The 14,873-nt window shown below is 40.8% G+C and overlaps 1 protein-coding gene across 2 annotated transcripts in view; it reads left to right on the top strand.

Moving 5' to 3' along the window:
* LOC129820858 (high affinity cGMP-specific 3',5'-cyclic phosphodiesterase 9A-like) overlaps positions 1 to 14,873 on the top strand; it is a 66,614-nt gene that overhangs the window by 38,974 nt on the left and 12,767 nt on the right. For both annotated transcript variants that reach the window (XM_055877902.1, XM_055877903.1), the window contains 4 exons: positions 776 to 850; positions 5,184 to 5,270; positions 5,394 to 5,498; positions 7,776 to 7,858. In XM_055877902.1, the coding sequence (XP_055733877.1) occupies positions 776 to 850; positions 5,184 to 5,270; positions 5,394 to 5,498; positions 7,776 to 7,858 (350 nt within the window). The remainder of the gene's footprint in view (positions 1 to 775; positions 851 to 5,183; positions 5,271 to 5,393; positions 5,499 to 7,775; positions 7,859 to 14,873) is intronic.

The raw sequence follows: 14,873 nt of genomic DNA, 5'->3' as shown, positions 1-14,873 counted from the left end.
CTGTAGGTCCATAGTGTCAGAACACCACCTGTAGGTCCATAGTGTCAGAACACCACCTGTAGGTCCATAGTGTCAGAACACCACCTGTAGGCCCATAGTGTCAGAACACCTCCTGTAGGTCCATAGTGTCAGAACACCTCCTGTAGGTCCATAGTGTCAGAACACCTCCTGTAGGTCCATAGTGTCAGAACACCACCTGTAGGTCCATAGTGTCAGAACACCTCCTGTAGGTCCATAGTGTCAGAACACCTCCTGTAGGTCCATAGTGTCAGAACACCACCTGTAGGTCCATAGTTTCAGAACACCTCCTGTATGTCCTGAGTCAGTTGTATGACTGATGTACCTCCACCTTGTCAGATACAGCATGCCCCTAGTTAAGTGCACCCATGTCATGTGTGCCAGTGTTTCCCCTAGATTTCATAGGTGGGTGCGGAGTGCAAAGGCCCTAGTGGCAAGCTGCCTCGCCTAAAGAATTACAGCCAGCATCTGTCTCCGGTGCTGGTTTAACACCTGTAGTCAGGTCAGGTGTGGCCAGGTATGTAGAGCTAAGCCCATAACTAGCACCGGAGTCAGACTGGGTAAACTGGGAGCTCTGTGGCTTGCAGTACATGCTTTCGCAGCAGACCATAGACGTCCTCAGAAAGCCTGCCCTTTGACCTCTGGCTGCGGAAGGCCAACAAGGTCAGACGCTGACTTCACCAAAACATTGTTGTTCTTCTCTCTCCCCTCTTCTGTGCCTCTCTCTATCTGCCTCTGTGTGTGTGTGTGTGTGTAGTACCACCTGTCTCAGGAGACAGTGGAAGCTCTCAGACATCCCACCTTTGATGTGTGGCAGTGGGAGCCCAATGAGGTGAGGACAAGGGGTTGGACCATAGACGCTCAACTACCAGAGAGGTTCAACTACCATAGACACTCAACTGTCATAGAGGTTCAACTACCATAGACACTCAACTATCATAAAGGTTCAACTACCATAGACACTCAACTAGCATAGACACTCAACTACCATAGACACTCAACTACCATAGACACTCAACTAGCATAGACACTCAACTACCATAGACACTCAACTAGCATAGACACTCAACTAGCATAGACACTCAACTAGCATAGACACTCAACTACCATAGACACTCAACTACCATAGACACTCAACTACCATAGACACTCAACTATCATAGACACTCAACTAGCATAGAGGTTCAACTACCATAGACACTTAACTACCATAGACACTCAACTACCATAGACACTCAACTATCATAGAGGTTCAACTACCATAGACACTCAACTACCATAGACACTCAACTGTCATAGACACTCAACTATCATAGAGGTTCAAATACCATAGAGGTTCAACTACCATAGAGGTTCAACTACCATAGAGGTTCAACTACCATAGAGGTTCAACTACCATAGACACTCAACTATCATAGAGGTTCAACTACCATAGACACTCAACTAGCATAGACACTCAACTACCATAGACACTCAACTGTCATAGACACTCAACTACCATAGACACTCAACTACCATAGACACTCAACTACCATAGACACTCAACTACCATTTACACTCAACTGTCATAGACACTCAACTAGCATAGACACTCAACTGTCATAGACACTCAACTGTCATAGACACTCAACTGTCATAGACACACAACTATCATAGAGGTTCAACTACCATAGAGGTTCAACTACCATAGAGGTTCAACTACCATAGACACGCAACTACCATAGACACTCAACTACCATAGACACGCAACTATCATAGACACTCAACTATCATAGACACTCAACTATCATAGACACTCAACTACCATAGACACTCAACTACCATAGACACGCAACTATCATAGACACTCAACTATCATAGACACTCAACTACCATAGACACTCAACTATCATAGACACGCAACTATCATAGAGGTTCAACTACCATAGACACTCAACTACCATAGACACTCAACTATCATAGACACGCAACTATCATAGAGGTTCAACTATCATAGACACTCAACTACCATAGACACTCAACTACCATAGACACTCAACTAGCATAGAGGTTCAACTACCATAGACACTCAACTACCATAGGCACTCAACTATCATAGACACGCAACTATCATAGACACTCAACTAGCATAGACACTCAACTACCATAGACACTCAACTAGCATAGAGGTTCAACTACCATAGACACTCAACTACCATAGACACTCAACTAGCATAGAGGTTCAACTACCATAGACACTCAACTACCATAGACACTCAACTAGCATAGAGGTTCAACTACCATAGACGCTCAACTACCATAGACACTCAACTAGCATAGAGGTTCAACTACCATAGACACTCAACTGTCATAGACACTCAACTACCATAGACACTCAACTACCATAGGCACTCAACTATCATAGACACTCAACTGTCATAGACACTCAACTACCATAGACACTCAACTATCATAGACACTCAACTAGCATAGAGGTTCAACTACCATAGACACTCAACTAGCATAGACACTCAACTAGCATAGACACTCAACTACCATAGACACTCAACTACCATAGACACTCAACTACCATAGATGCTCAACTACCATAGACGCTCAACTATCATAGAGGTTCAACTAGCATAGACACTCAACTAGCATAGACACTCAACTACCAGACACTCAACTGTCATAGACACTCAACTGTCATAGACACTCAACTAGCATAGACACTCAACTATCATAGACACGCAACTATCATAGACATTCAACTACCATAGACACTCAACTATCATAGACACTCAACTATCATAGACACTCAACTAGCATAGACACTCAACTAGCATAGACACTCAACTATCATAGACACGCAACTACCATAGACACTCAACTAGCATAGACACTCAACTACCATAGACACTCAACTAGCATAGAGGTTCAACTACCATAGACACTCAACTACCATAGACACTCAACTATCATAGACACGCAACTATCATAGACACTCAACTAGCATAGACACTCAACTACCATAGACACTCAACTAGCATAGAGGTTCAACTACCATAGACACTCAACTACCATAGACACTCAACTAGCATAGAGGTTCAACTACCATAGACACTCAACTACCATAGACACTCAACTGTCATAGACACTCAACTGTAATAGACACTCAACTGTCATAGACACTCAACTACCATAGACACTCAACTATCATAGAGGTTCAACTACCATAGACACTCAACTAGCATAGACACTCAACTACCATAGACACTCGACTAGCATAGACACTCAACTACCATAGACACTCAACTAGCATAGACACTCAACTACCATAGACACTCGACTAGCATAGACACTCGACTATCATAGACACTCAACTACCATAGAGGTTCAACTATCATAGACACTCGAACCCACTCAACTAGTCCCGTGTGGCTCAGTTGGTAGAGCATGGCGCTTGCAACGCCAGGGTTGTGGGTTCGATTCCCACGGGGGACCAGCACAAAAAAATATGAATGTATGTACTTGTAAGTCGCTCTGGATAAGAGCGTCTGCTAAATGACTTAAATGTAAATGTAAACTGTAATAGACACTCAACTGTCATAGACACTCAACTGTCATAGACACTCAACTGTCATAGACACTCAACTACCATAGACACTCAACTACCATAGACACTCAACTAGCATAGACACTCAACTACCATAGACACTCAACTACCATAGAGGTTCAACTACCATAGACACTCAACTAGCATAGACGCTCAACTATCATAGAGGTTCAACTACCATAGACACTCAACTGTAATAGACACTCAACTGTCATAGACACTCAACTATCATAGAGGTTCAACTGTCATAGAGGTGCAACTGTCATAGAGGTTCAACTGTCATAGAGGTTCAACTGTCATAGAGGTTCAACTACCATAGACACTCAACTACCATAGACACTCAACTATCATAGACGTTCAACTGTCATAGAGGTTCAACTGTCATAGAGGTTCAACTGTCATAGAGGTTCAACTGTCATAGAGGTTAACTGTCATAGAGGTTCAACTGTCATAGAGGTTCAACTACCATAGACACTCAACTAGCATAGACACTCAACTAGCATAGACACTCAACTACCATAGACACTCAACTACCATAGACACTCAACTACCATAGACACTCAACTACCATAGACACTCAACTACCATAGACACTCAACTGTCAGAGGTTCAACTGTCATAGAGGTTCAACTGTCATAGACACTCAACTGTCATAGACACTCAACTGTCATACAGGTTCAACTGTCATAGAGGTTCAACTGTCAGAGGTTCAACTGTCAGAGGTTTACCTACCATAGACACTCAACTGTCATAGAGGTTCAACTGTCATAGAGGTTCAACTATCATAGAGGTTCAACTGTCATAGACACTCAACTACCATAGACACTCAACTACCATAGACACTCAACTAGCATAGACACTCAACTAGCATAGACACTCAACTAGCATAGACACTCAACTAGCATAGACACTCAACTACCATAGACACTCAATTATCATAGAGGTTCAACTACCATAGACATTCAACTACCATAGACACTCAACTAGCATAGAGACTCAACTAGCATAGAGACTCAACTGTAATAGACACTCAACTGTCATAGACACTCAACTGTCATAGACACTCAACTGTCATAGACACTCAACTAGCATAGACACTCAACTAGCATAGACACTCAACTATCATAGACACTCAACTACCATAGACACTCAACTACCATAGACACTCAACTACCAAAGACACTCAACTACCATAGACATTCAACTACCATAGACACTCAACTAGCATAGACACTCAATTATCATAGAGGTTCAACTACCATAGACATTCAACTACCATAGACACTCAATTATCATAGAGGTTCAACTACCATAGACATTCAACTACCATAGACACTCAACTACCATAGACACTCAACTACCATAGACACTCAACTACCAAAGACACTCAACTACCATAGACACTCAACTACCATAGACACTCAACTACCATAGACACTCAACTACCATAGACATTCAACTACCATAGACATTCAACTACCATAGACACTCAACTACCATAGACACTCAACTACCATAGAACTGTTGCTCACACTCGGTCTCACTTCTCCACCTTCCTTCATGTGATCAGATGCTGAGCTGCCTGGAGCACATGTACAATGACCTGGACCTGGTCAAGGGCTTCAACATGAACCCCATCACACTAAAGAGATGGCTGGTAAGACATCTAGAGATATCTACAACTATTCTTCATATGCTGCTGCACCACGTGTTACTAGTGTCGGGTTCGTTGTAGATGTCTGATGGTCTCACGTCTTCCTCCCCCTCTACCTCCCTGCAGCTTTGTATCCATGACAACTACCAGGTGAATCCCTTCCATAACTTCCGTCACTGTTTCTGTGTCACCCAGATGATGTACAGCATGATCTGCCTCTGCAGCCTACAGGTAATACTACAGTAATACTACAGGTAATATTACATATAATACCAAAGGTAATACTACAGTAATACTACAGGTAATACTACAGTAATATTACATATAATACCAAAGGTAATACTACAGGTAATACTACAGGTAATACTACAGTAATATTACATATAATACCAAAGGTAATACTACAGGTAATACTACAGGTAATACTACAGTAATATTACATATAATACCAAAGGTAATACTACAGGTAATACTACAGGTAATACTACAGGGAGTACTACAGGTAGTACTACAGGTAATACCACAGTAATACTACAAGCAATACTACAGTAATACTACAGGTAATACTACATGTAATACTATAGTCATACTACAGGTAATACTACAGGTATTCCCACAGTAATATGACAGGTAATACTGCAGTAATACTATGGGTAATAACACAGTAATATCAGAATAATACTACAATAATGCTACTGGTAATACCAAAGTTATACTACGGGTAATAGTACAGTAATACTACAATATTACTACAGTAACACTACATGTAATAATAGTCATATCACAGTAATACTACAGGTAATACCACAATAATACCACAGTAACACTAATATTACTACAATAATACTACAGGTACTACTACAGGCAATACTGCAGTAATACTACAGTAATACCATATTCATACTACAGTAATACTACAGGTAAAATTGCAGTCATATCACAGTAATACTACAGGTAATACTACATGTAATACCACAATAATACTACAGGTAATACCACAGTAATCCCTCAGCAATACTACAGTAACACCACAGTAATACTACATATAATACTACAGGTAATACTACAGGTAATACTACAGGTAATACCACAGTAATACTACAGTAATATCAAATCATAGTTTATTTGTCACGTGCGCCGAATACAACAGGTGTAGACTTTACAGTGAAATGCTTACTTACAGGCTCTAACCAATAGTGCAAAAAGGGCATTAGGTGAACAATAGGTTGGTAAAGAAATAAAACAACAGTAAAAAGACAGGCTATATACAGTAGAGAGGCTATAAAAGTAGCGATGCTACATACAGACACCGGTTAGTCAGGCTGATTGAGCTAGTATGTACATGTAGATATGGTTAAAGTGACTATGCATATACCTCTTATGAACAGAGAGTAGCAGTAGCGTAAAGAGGGGTTGGCGGGTTGAGGGACACAATGCAGATAGCCCGGTTAGCCAATGTGTGGGTGCACTGGTTGGTCGGGCCAATTGAGGTAGTGTGTACATATGTAAATGAATGTATAGTTAAAGTGACTGTGCATATATGATAAACAGAGAGTAGCAGCAGCGTAAAAGAGGGGTTGGGTGGGGGACACAATGCAAATAGTCCGGGTAGCCATTTGATTACCTGTTCAGGAGTCTTATGGCTTGGGGGTAAAAACTGTTGAGAAGCTTTTTTGTCCTAGACTTGGCACTCCGGTACCGCTTGCCATGCGGTAGTAGAGAGAACAGTCTATGACTGGGGTGGCTGGGGTCTTTGACAATTTTTAGGGCCTTACTCTGACACCGCCTGGTATAGAGGTCCTGGATGGCAGGCAGCTTAGCCCCAGTGATGTACTGGGCCGTACACTCTACCCTCTGTCATGCCTTGCGGTCGGAGGCCGAGCAATTGCCGTACCAGGCAGTGATGCAACCAGTCAGGATGCTCTCGATGGTGCAGCTGTAAAACCTTTTGAGGATCTCAGGACCCATGCCAAATCTTTTTCGTTTCCCGAGGAGGAATAGGCTTTGTCGTGCCCTCTGTAATCCCACAGTAATACTACAGTAATTCCACAGTAAGACTATATACCTCAGCTCTATAAAAGGGCATCAATAATACTGGAGTGATGAGAAAGAGAGATTGGTGAGGAGGAATAGTTTTTTTTCTTAAAGAGGAGGGAGGGAGAGAGAGAGAGACGCTGAGAGATGAGTTTGGAAGAGAAATTCTACTCCCTTGGAGACGCTCCCTCTGGCATCCTCATCGACCCCTGTTGTCGTGGTCCACCATTCATGAGAGGTTTATTTATCATCAAAGGCTATAATGAGTGATTATGAGGCGGCCATGTTAAAGACGTGCTAATGAGATCTCTCACACACATACACACACTCACACACACACTCACACAAACACGGATTTACCTACCTGTGCAAACTTGCATGCCGGGAACACATGCACACGCACACACACACGTGCACACAGTACACAGATGGCCCCTTCATTGACGTAATGGGCCTGTGTTGTGAGTCTCCCAGGAGATATTCACCCAGGTGGACATTCTGATTCTGATGACAGCTGCCGTGTGCCACGATCTGCAGCACCCCGGGTACAACAACACGTGAGACTTTTATTCTCTCTCTCTTTCTCTCTGTCCATCCTAATTCAATGCAACTAGACACAGTCTGTCCATCCCAATTCAATGAAACTAGACACAGTCTGTCCATCCTAATTCAATGAAACTAGACAGTCTGTCCATCCCAATTCAATGAAACTAGACACAGTCTGTCCATCCCAATTCAATGAAACTAGACAGTCTGTCCATCCCAATTCAATGAAACTAGACAGTCTGTCCATCCCAATTCAATGAAACTAGACAGTCTGTCCATCCCAATTCAATGAAACTAGACACAGTCTGTCCATCCTGATTCAATGAAACTAGACAGTCTGTCCATCCTAATTCAATGAAACTAGACACAGTCTGTCCATCCTAATTCAATGAAACTAGACAGTCTGTCCATCCCAATTCAATGAAACTAGACAGTCTGTCCATCCTAATTCAATGAAACTAGACAGTCTGTCCATCCCAATTCAATGAAACTAAACAGTCTGTCCATCCCAATTCAATGAAACTAGACAGTCTGTCCATCCCAATTCAATGAAACTAAACAGTCTGTCCATCCCAATTCAATGAAACTAGACAGTCTGTCCATCCTAATTCAATGAAACTAGACAGTCTGTCCATCCTAATTCAATGAAACTAGACAGTCTGTCCATCCTAATTCAATGAAACTAGACACAGTCTGTCCATCCTAATTCAATGAAACTAGACAGTCTGTCCATCCTAATTCAATGAAACTAGACACAGTCTGTCCATCCTAATTCAATGCAACTAGACAGTCTGTCCATCCCAATTCAATGAAACTAGACACAGTCTGTCCATCCCAATTCAATGAAACTAGACAGTCTGTCCATCCTAATTCAATGAAACTAGACAGTCTGTCCATCCTGATTCAATGCAACTAGACAGTCTGTCCATCCCAATTCAATGAAACTAGACACAGTCTGTCCATCCTGATTCAATGCAACTAGACAGTCTGTCCATCCCAATTCAATGAAACTAGACAGTCTGTCCATCCTAATTCAATGCAACTAGACAGTCTGTCCATCCTAATTCAATGCAACTAGACAGTCTGTCCATCCCAATTCAATGAAACTAGACAGTCTGTCCATCCCAATTCAATGCAACTAGAGTCTGTCCATCCTAATTCAATGCAACTAGACAGTCTGTCCATCCTAATTCAATGCAACTAGACAGTCTGTCCATCCTAATTCAATGCAACTAGACAGTCTGTCCATCCTAATTCAATGAAACTAGACACAGTCTGTCCATCCTAATTCAATGAAACTAGACACAGTCTGTCCATCCTAATTCAATGAAACTAGACAGTCTGTCCATCCTAATTCAATGCAACTAGACACAGTCTGTCCATCCTAATTCAATGCAACTAGACACAGTCTGTCCATCCTAATTCAATGCAACTAGACAGTCTGTCCATCCTAATTCAATGAAACTAGACAGTCTGTCCATCCTAATTCAATGAAACTAGACAGTCTGTCCATCCCAATTCAATGAAACTAGACAGTCTGTCCATCCTAATTCAATGAAACTAGACACAGTCTGTCCATCCTAATTCAATGAAACTAGACAGTCTGTCCATCCTAATTCAATGAAACTAGACACAGTCTGTCCATCCTAATTCAATGCAACTAGACAGTCTGTCCATCCCAATTCAATGAAACTAGACACAGTCTGTCCATCCCAATTCAATGAAACTAGACAGTCTGTCCATCCTAATTCAATGAAACTAGACAGTCTGTCCATCCTGATTCAATGCAACTAGACAGTCTGTCCATCCCAATTCAATGAAACTAGACACAGTCTGTCCATCCTGATTCAATGCAACTAGACAGTCTGTCCATCCCAATTCAATGAAACTAGACAGTCTGTCCATCCTAATTCAATGCAACTAGACAGTCTGTCCATCCTAATTCAATGAAACTAGACAGTCTGTCCATCCCAATTCAATGAAACTAGACAGTCTGTCCATCCTAATTCAATGAAACTAGACACAGTCTGTCCATCCTAATTCAATGAAACTAGACAGTCTGTCCATCCTAATTCAATGAAACTAGACACAGTCTGTCCATCCTAATTCAATGAAACTAGACAGTCTGTCCATCCTAATTCAATGAAACTAGACACAGTCTGTCCATCCTAATTCAATGAAACTAGACACAGTCTGTCCATCCTAATTCAATGAAACTAGACAGTCTGTCCATCCTAATTCAATGAAACTAGACAGTCTGTCCATCCTAATTCAATGAAACTAGACAGTCTGTCCATCCTAATTCAATGAAACTAGACAGTCTGTCCATCCTAATTCAATGAAACTAGACAGTCTGTCCATCCTAATTCAATGAAACTAGACACAGTCTGTCCATCCTAATTCAATGAAACTAGACAGTCTGTCCATCCTAATTCAATGAAACTAGACAGTCTGTCCATCCTAATTCAATGAAACTAGACAGTCTGTCCATCCTAATTCAATGAAACTAGACAGTCTGTCCATCCTAATTCAATGAAACTAGACACAGTCTGTCCATCCTAATTCAATGAAACTAGACAGTCTGTCCATCCTAATTCAATGAAACTAGACAGTCTGTCCATCCCAATTCAATGAAACTAGACAGTCTGTCCATCCTAATTCAATGCAACTAGACAGTCTGTCCATCCTAATTCAATGAAACTAGAGTCTGTCCATCCTAATTCAATGCAACTAGACAGTCTGTCCATCCTAATTCAATGAAACTAGACAGTCTGTCCATCCCAATTCAATGAAACTAGACAGTCTGTCCATCCTAATTCAATGAAACTAGACACAGTCTGTCCATCCTAATTCAATGAAACTAGACAGTCTGTCCATCCTAATTCAATGCAACTAGACAGTCTGTCCATCCTAATTCAATGAAACTAGACAGTCTGTCCATCCCAATTCAATGAAACTAGACAGTCTGTCCATCCTAATTCAATGAAACTAGACACAGTCTGTCCATCCTAATTCAATGAAACTAGACAGTCTGTCCATCCTAATTCAATGAAACTAGACACAGTCTGTCCATCCTAATTCAATGAAACTAGACAGTCTGTCCATCCTAATTCAATGAAACTAGACAGTCTGTCCATCCTAATTCAATGAAACTAGACACAGTCTGTCCATCCTAATTCAATGAAACTAGACAGTCTGTCCATCCTAATTCAATGAAACTAGACAGTCTGTCCATCCTAATTCAATGAAACTAGACAGTCTGTCCATCCTAATTCAATGAAACTAGACAGTCTGTCCATCCTAATTCAATGAAACTAGACAGTCTGTCCATCCTAATTCAATGAAACTAGACACAGTCTGTCCATCCTAATTCAATGAAACTAGACAGTCTGTCCATCCTAATTCAATGAAACTAGACAGTCTGTCCATCCTAATTCAATGAAACTAGACAGTCTGTCCATCCTAATTCAATGAAACTAGACAGTCTGTCCATCCTAATTCAATGAAACTAGACACAGTCTGTCCATCCTAATTCAATGAAACTAGACAGTCTGTCCATCCTAATTCAATGAAACTAGACAGTCTGTCCATCCCAATTCAATGAAACTAGACAGTCTGTCCATCCTAATTCAATGAAACTAGACACAGTCTGTCCATCCTAATTCAATGAAACTAGACAGTCTGTCCATCCTAATTCAATGCAACTAGACAGTCTGTCCATCCTAATTCAATGAAACTAGACAGTCTGTCCATCCTAATTCAATGAAACTAGACAGTCTGTCCATCCTAATTCAATGAAACTAGACACAGTCTGTCCATCCCAATTCAATGAAACTAGACACAGTCTGTCCATCCTAATTCAATGAAACTAGACAGTCTGTCCATCCTAATTCAATGCAACTAGACACAGTCTGTCCATCCTAATTCAATGCAACTAGACAGTCTGTCCATCCCAATTCAATGAAACTAGACAGTCTGTCCATCCTAATTCAATTAAACTAGACAGTCTGTCCATCCTAATTCAATGCAACTAGACAGTCTGCCCATCCTAATTCAATGCAACTAGAGTCTGTCCATCCTAATTCAATGCAACTAGACAGTCTGTCCATCCTAATTCAATGCAACTAGACAGTCTGTCCATCCCAATTCAATGCAACTAGACAGTCTGTCCATCCTAATTCAATGCAACTAGAGTCTGTCCATCCTAATTCAATGCAACTAGAGTCTGTCCATCCTAATTCAATGCAACTAGAGTCTGTCCATCCTAATTCAATGCAACTAGACAGTCTGTCCATCCTAATTCAATGCAACTAGACAGTCTGTCCATCCTAATTCAATGCAACTAGACAGTCTGCCCATCCTAATTCAATGCAACTAGAGTCTGTCCATCCTAATTCAATGCAACTAGACAGTCTGTCCATCCTAATTCAATGCAACTAGACAGTCTGTCCATCCCAATTCAATGCAACTAGACAGTCTGTCCATCCTAATTCAATGCAACTAGAGTCTGTCCATCCTAATTCAATGCAACTAGAGTCTGTCCATCCTAATTCAATGCAACTAGACAGTCTGTCCATCCTAATTCAATGCAACTAGACAGTCTGTCCATCCTAATTCAATGAAACTAGACAGTCTGTCCATCCTAATTCAATGCAACTAGACAGTCTGTCCATCCCAATTCAATGAAACTAGACAGTCTGTCCATCCTAATTCAATGCAACTAGACAGTCTGTCCATCCTAATTCAATGCAACTAGACAGTCTGCCCATCCTAATTCAATGAAACTAGACAGTCTGTCCATCCCAATTCAATGAAACTAGACAGTCTGCCCATCCTAATTCAATGCAACTAGACAGTCTGTCCATCCCAATTCAATGAAACTAGACAGTCTGTCCATCCTAATTCAATGCAACTAGACAGTCTGTCCATCCTAATTCAATGCAACTAGACAGTCTGTCTATACAAATTCAATGCAACTAGACAGTCTGTCCATCCTAATTCAATGAAACTAGACAGTCTGTCCATCCTAATTCAATGAAACTAGACAGTCTGTCCATCCTAATTCAATGCAACTAGACAGTCTGTCCATCCTAATTCAATGAAACTAGAGTCTGTCCATCCTAATTCAATGAAACTAGACAGTCTGTCCATCCTAATTCAATGAAACTAGACAGTCTGTCCATCCTAATTCAATGCAACTAGACAGTCTGTCCATCCTAATTCAATGAAACTAGAGTCTGTCCATCCTAATTCAATGCAACTAGACAGTCTGTCCATCCTAATTCAATGAAACTAGACAGTCTGTCTATACAAATTCAATGAAACTAGACAGTCTGTCCATCCTAATTCAATGAAACTAGACAGTCTGTCTATACAAATTCAATGCAACTAGACAGTCTGTCCATCCTAATTCAATGAAACTAGACAGTCTGTCTATACAAATTCAATGAAACTAGACAGTCTGTCCATCCTAATTCAATGAAACTAGACAGTCTGTCTATACAAATTCAATGCAACTAGACAGTCTGTCCATCCTAATTCAATGAAACTAGACAGTCTGTCTATACAAATTCAATGAAACTAGACAGTCTGTCCATCCTAATTCAATGAAACTAGACAGTCTGTCTATACAAATTCAATGCAACTAGACAGTCTGTCCATCCTAATTCAATTAAACTAGACACAGTCTGTCCATCCTAATTCAATGAAACTAGACAGTCTGTCCATCCTAATTCAATGCAACTAGACAGTCTGTCCATCCTAATTCAATTAAACTAGACACAGTCTGTCCATCCCAATTCAATGCAACTAGACACAGTCTGTCCATCCTAATTCAATGCAACTAGACAGTCTGTCCATCCTAATTCAATGCAACTAGACAGTCTGTCTATACAAATTCAATGCAACTAGACAGTCTGTCCATCCCAATTCAATGCAACTAGAGTCTGTCCATCCTAATTCAATGCAACTAGAGTCTGTCCATCCTAATTCAATGCAACTAGACAGTCTGTCCATCCTAATTCAATGCAACTAGACAGTCTGTCCATCCTAATTCAATGCAACTAGACAGTCTGCCCATCCTAATTCAATGCAACTAGAGTCTGTCCATCCTAATTCAATGCAACTAGACAGTCTGTCCATCCTAATTCAATGCAACTAGACAGTCTGTCCATCCCAATTCAATGCAACTAGACAGTCTGTCCATCCTAATTCAATGCAACTAGAGTCTGTCCATCCTAATTCAATGCAACTAGAGTCTGTCCATCCTAATTCAATGCAACTAGACAGTCTGTCCATCCTAATTCAATGCAACTAGACAGTCTGTCCATCCTAATTCAATGAAACTAGACAGTCTGTCCATCCTAATTCAATGCAACTAGACAGTCTGTCCATCCCAATTCAATGAAACTAGACAGTCTGTCCATCCTAATTCAATGCAACTAGACAGTCTGTCCATCCTAATTCAATGCAACTAGACAGTCTGCCCATCCTAATTCAATGAAACTAGACAGTCTGTCCATCCCAATTCAATGAAACTAGACAGTCTGCCCATCCTAATTCAATGCAACTAGACAGTCTGTCCATCCCAATTCAATGAAACTAGACAGTCTGTCCATCCTAATTCAATGCAACTAGACAGTCTGTCCATCCTAATTCAATGCAACTAGACAGTCTGTCTATACAAATTCAATGCAACTAGACAGTCTGTCCATCCTAATTCAATGAAACTAGACAGTCTGTCCATCCTAATTCAATGAAACTAGACAGTCTGTCCATCCTAATTCAATGCAACTAGACAGTCTGTCCATCCTAATTCAATGAAACTAGAGTCTGTCCATCCTAATTCAATGAAACTAGACAGTCTGTCCATCCTAATTCAATGAAACTAGACAGTCTGTCCATCCTAATTCAATGCAACTAGACAGTCTGTCCATCCTAATTCAATGAAACTAGAGTCTGTCCATCCTAATTCAATGCAACTAGACAGTCTGTCCATCCTAATTCAATGAAACTAGACAGTCTGTC

This window comes from Salvelinus fontinalis, chromosome 23 (assembly GCF_029448725.1).
Source record: "Salvelinus fontinalis isolate EN_2023a chromosome 23, ASM2944872v1, whole genome shotgun sequence".
Taxonomy (NCBI): Eukaryota; Metazoa; Chordata; class Actinopteri; order Salmoniformes; family Salmonidae; genus Salvelinus; species Salvelinus fontinalis.
Note: the sequence above shows the minus strand (reverse complement) of the source record. Positions and strands in the feature narration are given on the sequence as shown.